This window comes from Rhopalosiphum maidis, chromosome 3, assembly GCF_003676215.2.
Source record: "Rhopalosiphum maidis isolate BTI-1 chromosome 3, ASM367621v3, whole genome shotgun sequence".
Lineage (NCBI taxonomy): Eukaryota > Metazoa > Arthropoda > Insecta > Hemiptera > Aphididae > Rhopalosiphum > Rhopalosiphum maidis.
Window position 1 is genome coordinate 25,748,617 of NC_040879.1, and position 7,853 is coordinate 25,756,469.

The 7,853-nt window shown below is 43.4% G+C and overlaps 1 protein-coding gene across 1 annotated transcript; it reads left to right on the top strand.

Annotated features, from left to right (window-relative positions):
* Positions 1 to 1,915: 1,915 nt before the first annotated feature.
* Positions 1,916 to 7,357, top strand: LOC113558746 (mediator of RNA polymerase II transcription subunit 15-like). The gene is made up of 5 exons (XM_026964273.1): positions 1,916 to 2,309; positions 2,387 to 2,591; positions 2,962 to 3,303; positions 5,073 to 5,672; positions 5,707 to 7,357. The coding sequence occupies exons 2-5, from the start codon at positions 2,475 to 2,477 to the stop codon at positions 6,826 to 6,828; spliced, it is 2,181 nt and encodes a 726-aa protein (XP_026820074.1). The 5' UTR covers positions 1,916 to 2,309; positions 2,387 to 2,474; the 3' UTR covers positions 6,829 to 7,357.
* The last annotated feature ends 496 nt before the right edge of the window (positions 7,358 to 7,853 follow it).

Genomic DNA, 7,853 nt, shown 5'->3' on the forward strand with positions numbered 1-7,853 from the left:
TTGCATAAAATGAAAATGTTTGCTGCCTTTTAGTTTTTACGTTAAATAATACTTTGTTCATTTATCATGGACAGTTTTATAAAATAAATTTAGATTTTATTTTATTGTATTAAATTTATATTTACGTGTATTAATTATGTATAAGATAATATAATCTGCATAAGTATTTGTGCTTATGATTTTATGAAAACTTTTACCAGCTAATGTTTAAGTACCATCACAAATACCACAAGTCTATACAATGTAAATGTAACTATCTTAAAACCATCTTATAAAAGGGCTTATATAGTAGTTCATGAACATGAATAATAAATAAATATTTAGTTAAATTTTGAAATAATTCAGTTAATTCTAGAAACACCAAGTTATTAGCTTTAATAACCATAAACTGTAAAGTAAGGTAAGAAGTAGTTTTGTAAAAACTTGTAAACAATTTCTAGTTTGTGGCTTAAATAACTAAAACCGTGTTCGTAGACAAGAATATTATTCCTATAGTAACTATTACTTTAGGTACTAATACTTTAATTTGTTAATTATAAAAATATAGATACCGTGATATTAGAGTAAGAATTATTTATTCTAAACCAGAGATTCCCAAAGTAGCCTATATCGACCCTTTGGGGTCGATTCTGACCTGCAAGGGGTCTATGTCAACGAAAAAAAAATTAGTAGTGGTGTATGAGATTTAAATAGGGGTCCCCGAGAGTTATTAAGTCAAAAATGCTTGTATCGTAATTTAATTTAATTTGCACTTCCTGTCGTTTTATTATTAAAAAAAAAAAAAATAAATATTATTAAAGAAAAAAAGGTATGAATAAAAACAAACTAAACACGCTTATTATTTTCAAAAAATTGCACTCCATACTAAACCTTATTCAAATGAGCAGTTCCGTGTAAGCTATAAAAAAATACTTAGATGAATTTGTAAAAAATTGGCACATTGTCTACATGGAAAATAAGTTTAGGGGCCTTTGTTAAATCTAAACAATGACAATGAATAACCGAATTTGACTATGAATAGAAAACTCGGTATTATTTTAGGTCTTTTAAATACATTTTAAATTTCGATAAATTTTGACAATCTCAACTATACTTATTTTGATTTTTTTAATTTAATATTATATTATATTTTTATAAAAAAACGTACTTATTGCGTTGTATACAATAATTTATATACATTATATACAACAATCGTGGTATATATATAAATATCTACCTATATAACGCGTGGATAATAAGTACCTAACCTATACATATCTAATATTATTACATTTAAAGAAAGTCACTCGATAATAATTATTAACGACGCATATGTAAGATAATGATGTGTTACTGAAAACGTTGTTGTTTGATCATATTTTATAATACGAATTGATTTTAGCACCAACAAAACCAATTGCGCAGCGTATTTTAGTTTACATTTTAATAATATCCTACGTTATAAGTGATAACGGTTATAATGAAATATTATAGCCTCGGCGCGTTTATAATAAACATTATATATATCATATATGTATATATATATATATATATATACATTAAACATGACGTGCGGATGTTAATTTTATATGCAACGCTAAAGAGCTTACCATTTCGCTATAATATCGCGACGCGATTGTCGTTGATTACTCTATAATTCGTACGAATCTATACATTAATTTCTCCTATTACGATTTATAGTAATAATAATATACATGTTTTGTTTTCGATTATATATACGCGTGTGTGTGTGTGTGTTTGTGTATGTGTGCGCACGTACACTCGCACAGCGTCGTCATTGCGGTGTGCATAGGAGAGATTTCCTATACCACCCCGGCGGGTCTAGGTTTGCGAGTACGCCGGGCATCACGGCGGTGTAGCGTATTTAGAGTCGGTCCAGGACCGCCGCCGCTGTCAAACCGGTTGAGTCCGCGCTTACAGTAAGTGTAGTGAGAGTTTCAGCCAGCCATCTCTCTCTCGAGTACACTTTCTTATATTATTCCGTACGCACACGCTATTATGTACTACCACTACTACGGTTCATACTCGTTTTGTATTCGATGTTTACGCACGTACGCTAAATCTGCAAACCCTTAGTGTGAGGATCTGTAACACGACGTCGTACAGTGCTTGTTTTCGATCAGCCACTTTCGGTCGCAGCAGTCTCGCGGTGCTCTCTCGAACGTCAAAAACAACTATAACTACAACCACAACAACAACAACATCAACAACGATAACAACAACAAACCCAAGAATAATCCCTAACTTACAGATAGTACTTAAACCAAATATTGTCGCAACGATAATTTTCTTTAATCCCATCGTATAACGTAATAATTTTTATCTGTCATTTATATGTTAATCATCTGATGGAAATTATTGAGTTTGAAACATTTTGCGTTTACAGCATTTGTCGTGTTCGCTGAATCCCGGTGAATGGCATCGGTGACGACAAAGAACAGTCAACGGTATCCATCGAGACAGGATTATTCAGGATGATCTTTACGACTGTAAAATCTTACAAGATAGTACAATATCATCGTGAAATGACTTCCGGTTTGATGCGTGCAGGCTACAACGGCGGAGTCGACGTCGATACGGTAATGACGAAGGTGAGTACATCTAGCTGTTAACTCTAACGCTGACACTAGCGTAATTGTAGATTTTAAACATTGCGACCAGAAATTCTTAGCTCGCACCAAGTAAACCCAAAAATATTTGACTTACTATAGATCGCGATAATTAAATTTTTTTAATCATTCAATCTGTAAAATAGTTATATACCTACATTATGATCATGTACGCTAATTTTTTATTACGGTATAATCTCGTGGCACGGATCGAGTGATTAATGAAATCTTAAAAATAAACTCTTATTCAAATTGAGTTGAATTTCCGTTTAAAAATATATACATATATGTAATCTTCGGAAAATGATTATTTTTGTTGACAATATATACGCGTTCGCGTACTGCATTTCAGAAAAAAATCAGTGGCGGTCATTATCACAACTGCGTGCCATCGTTATTGCAAGTGACTGCTGCAGTGGCGGCGATACTGTTGGTGAGCTGCAGCTGTGCAGCAAGCGCGGAACCCGTAGCTCCCGTCCAAGTGGCCGCCGCTGTGGCCACGGCCACCGGAACCGGCGAAAGTCAAGCGCGACCGATAGAAAAGCCTGCCGACGCCGTTGATCCGTCACCCGAAGCGGTGACGTTCTCACAGCCGCCACCACAGTCGCAAGAGACCGCCACCGAGTCGGTGGAATCGCGATCGTCCGCGACCACCCAGACCGCGGTGACGGAAAACGGCGATCGCCAAAACAAGGTGAGTCTGCAGACACGACGCGCGAGCCCCGAAAACCGCTCCCGTGAACGGGGTAACCGGCTCTGAGTTTTTTTACGGGTTGTTGTCGGCGGGTGCGGGCAATCGCGATTTAGTGTTCGCTACAACAGGCATATATTATACCGTTGAAATTATGAAGGTTCGGGTTTTTGGGCGAACGGGCGGGTCGGAAATCGGACCATCAGCGTGAAAAAAACCTCGAGTTCGCCGCCGTGGTGGCCGCGGCAAGCCGCAGACCGCGACCGCTGGCGCGTCCTCCTCTCGTGCAGCCGTGTCGAATTCCCCGGAACGGGTGCAGCGAGATGGCTTACCCGTGTCCCGCACCACTTTCTGATGGGCATGTACGCGCGTCGTGCCCACGTCATATCGATTTCCGCGATTTCGGGTTCCCATCGCGGTCGCTACCTATTGTGTGTGAGTGTGTGTGTGTGTGTGTGTGTGTGTGTGTGTGTGTGTGTGTGTGCGCGCGCGCGCTCTCTCTCTCTCATCGCGCGGGACGCGAGAGAGCCGAGCGCGGCGGCGTTTCCACGAACTCTCGTCCGCGCATATGATTTTTACGTGCGAACCGCGCGGCCCCGAAAAGAAAGTGAGAGTCGCTCCACGCTAATGTATAATAATAATACTGCTTACTGGCACTCCGCGGCCACCGTACCAGTACCACTAAATATACCCGGCCACCTATATGCTGTTTAGAAAACTACCTGCAGCGCTAAACGCACCGCGGCCCGTCGTATATACGTCCGCGAGTGTGCACGCAACACGTGTATCGTCGCGCGGTCGAGTGTGCGTGTGTGCGCGTGTGCTCGACACGAAACCGGTCTTCCCTTTACGTCGCGCGCGCGCGCGCACACAAACACACGCGGCGGCCCCACGTGTGTGCGCTACACCACCGGCGAGATTATAATAACACACAAGTCGCCCTCGGGCTAGTTCGTTATAATATGTTGTTATGTCCGTCGTGCGAGTGTATATACACATGTGTGACTGCGTGCAAAGAATCGCGTCAAAGACCGCCGACTGGTTTTTGTATGTTATGTTTTTTAGTGTGTGTGTGTGTGTGTGTGTGTGTGTGTGTACACTTTGCGGCGGCCGCCACCGTCGTGTGTATAGAAAGCGCGAGTGAAAACACACCGCGAAAATACGATCGCGCAAAAGTTGTTTTCGCTCGTGTGTCTGTGTGCGCGCGCGGAGAGATTTCTATATACGAACGCGGTGGCTCTGCCCGCCGATATAGGTGTATTATGTACGTATATAATATTAAACGCGTGTACTGGTACAGGTCGCTACCTACTGTATTTACCTATACGTTATAGGTATACGTTATCCTTATATGTACGCGGCGGCTTGAGTCGGTACTTTTTTCCGCCTTTCTCGTTTATAATAACATTATTGTACCGGTCTGTTGACAGACGGCAGCTTTAAAGGCCGCGACAACGACTCACGCGCGAATAAACGTTTCGACTATTTCTGATTGGTTTTATAAACGTCTTTTGACTTCGGCACAATACGATAAGCCCGGGAACAAACGGAGTGCTTGAACGTTCTAAGCGCCTCCATAATTTATATGGTTGATTACTTCTTATCATATGTGTGTTGTAATAGAGTTTTCATTGTAAAATACGTTATCGGAAAAAACCAAACCAAAACATGGTTTCATATTATTCAATAAGCCGCGCCGATTTGTCCTAGACCCATGTATCTTATATAGAAATTAGAACGCATATTAAAACTGTTTTATTCTATCGTTACAGCTCCAGTTGAATGATAATAATGTTCAACAAGACGAAAAGCATCGACAACAGCAACAACAACTGCTGTTGGCCCCGTTGTTGATGCCCTCTGCGCAAATGTCCGCAGTGTGGCCTTCGCAACCGTCGTCCCTGCAGCAGCCGATGGCCGTCGACAGTATTTCGGTGATGCCTTCGCTGTCGTCTCTCGTCGGACGAGAACGTACAGTGGTCGAAATCGTGCCCGTGCCCAGCGCGTCAGAACAACACATCGTCGATTCGCACTTGCGTCAGCCTCAACCTGAGTACAAGTATATCGGAAGTCTGCAACCGGAATCGGAACTACTACAACCCGAACAGGAGCTAAGGCAACCCAAACCTAACGAGCAACAACCGCCGTCCGAACTCGGCTCGGAACAGCTGCAGCAACCGTCATCGATCCAACAGGTACAACAGCAGGCCTCGGCCCCCGATCAACAACTTCACCTTTCGTACTTGTATAACAACAATGTCTTCGGCAATAAAAACAACGATGACGACGATCAATTGCAGCAGCAATATTCGTATCATTACTACTATCAACAGAACCTTGCGCAACAGCAACAGCAGCAGCAGCAGCAGCAAGCAACAACAGCAACAGCAACAACAGCAGCAACAGCAGCAGCAACAACAACAACAACAACAACAACAACAACAACAACAACAACAACAACAACAACAACAGCAACAACAGCAACATCTACAACTACAGCAACAGCAGCTCAACAACAACGTGCCGATCGTGTACTCGCCGCTACCCGCGCAATACGGCGGTGGCCAGTTCTACTATCACAACAATTTCGCCGGCAAGTATCCGCCACAACAACAGCTGCCAAACTACTATTACCGCGCCAGGGACGGCGGTAGACCGACTTCGCGGCGCAACAGCAGGACGCAATCGCCGTCCGCGTACGACGTCATCAACAACAACGGCGGAGGTAGTTTCTACGCTCACCACCAGCCGCAGCATCAACAACAAAAACAACCGTCGCCGGACTACGGCGGCGAAAGCGACAACGTGATCGGGATCAAATACGACCAAGATCCGACGGTCGGCGCCGCGGGCAAGCAGCACCAACCGGTGCCGCCGTTCCGGCCCAGCCATCCGGTGTGGGCGTCCCAATATCCGGTGCCGTGGACGTACTACGTCAAGTCGTCGATGGTGCAACCCGGGCGGCCGGCGCCGTTCTACGCGCAACACAACAGCAACTACTACGGCGGCGGCCGGAAGTCGCGGTACGTGTTGCAGCAGTCGTCCGGCGCTGTGTCCAACAGAGTCGGCGGCGGTGGGTATTCGCCGGCCAAGCCGCCGCGCACAAAGGTCGTTTACATCGAGTACGGCGGATTCAAGCCGAAAATGGTGCCGTCCGTGCAGATCACGGCTGCCGAGGACCACGACGGCAACCGCCGTCAGTTGACGGTCGTCGACGGCGGCGAAGACGGCGCGCAAGACGTCGGACACCGCGACAGTCCCGTGGCCGCGGCCACCCCGGCCGCCGCCGCGGACGCTACCACCGCCGTCTCCGGGGCCGCAACCGCGACGTCGACGACGACGACGACGGCGGCGGTGGCTGCAACGGTGGCGAACATCACGACCTCGACGACAACTGCGGCGACCGTACCGAACGCGACCACGGCCGCATCGACACCGCGACAACTGCAACAACAACAACAACAACAACAACAATCGGTGCCGGAAAGACAAACGCCCGCCGCCGGTGTCGTCGTAGTAGTCGTCTGAATCGATCCGACCCCGACGACGTGATTTTAATTTATATACATTTTTTTTTTCAGTAGATTTGTACATAATATTATGCAGCTCTTATATATACGCATACTTCAGCCTTAGCTGCGACAGTATTTAATTTATCATTTAATTTATATATAATTTATGTGGACGTCACGACGTGTTATACGGTAGAAACGCTTCTTTCGCCGATTAACTTATAATATATTGTATTATCGTGTTTGTTAGTACCTATGCAATATTATTACGTTGTTGTGTATCGTTTTTAAATATGTATTAGCATATTATATTGATTACGAATACGATAGTATTCGTAATCAACGGTATTATAGTTTATAATCACATGTATTATTATTCGAATCGCGTGACATAATTAATATTATATTATATGGGTACAATATAGCTAAGGTGGTACACACCAACGATGTGTAGAAGCGACCGAATACAGCTATTTAAATACTGCTTATAATGTTCTACTCCTTTGCATTTATAATAATATACACGTGTTTTCGTAATCACCTCACCGCTGTTATATAATTATTACATTGTGTTGTGCGCTGTTGGCCTATGCTAACAATATGATATCACATCCAGCGCGAGATAAAGCACACGACTAAGTCCTGGATGGCTATACAACTGTTAAATCATATTTACATGTATCAACGAGTATATTATACTATGTCGAAACAGCGTGTAATTGAAATAACAAACATTTGACTGCAGTAAACATAAACTTGAGTGCGATTCTGCACAGGAACTCGCGGTATATTATAGTGTTTACGATGACTTTTTTTTATAACATTTTCCCCCGGAATGGATTCAGTTTTTAAATAATTATAGAAATCAATAATAACCGAGGAGACACTTTTTTACGGGTATTCGCGACGGAAAATAAGATTGTTAAAGGTACTGATAACTCGAGAACCCGTAAAATGTCTGCGAAATTTTCTTGAAAATGAGTTCTCGGGTATTCGAGAATAGAATGTCTAGGTAAAATGGCTTCAAAGCGTGTTTCTTCG

Coding starts and splice junctions, on each gene's coding strand:
- LOC113558746 (XM_026964273.1), top strand. CDS start 2,475: ATGATCTTTACGACTGTAAAATCTTACAAGATAGTACAATATCATCGT. Junction 3,304..5,072: donor ACGGCGATCGCCAAAACAAG/GTGAGTCTGCAG, acceptor CTATCGTTACAG/CTCCAGTTGAATGATAATAA. Junction 5,673..5,706: donor AGCAGCAGCAGCAGCAGCAA/GCAACAACAGCA, acceptor CAGCAGCAACAG/CAGCAGCAACAACAACAACA.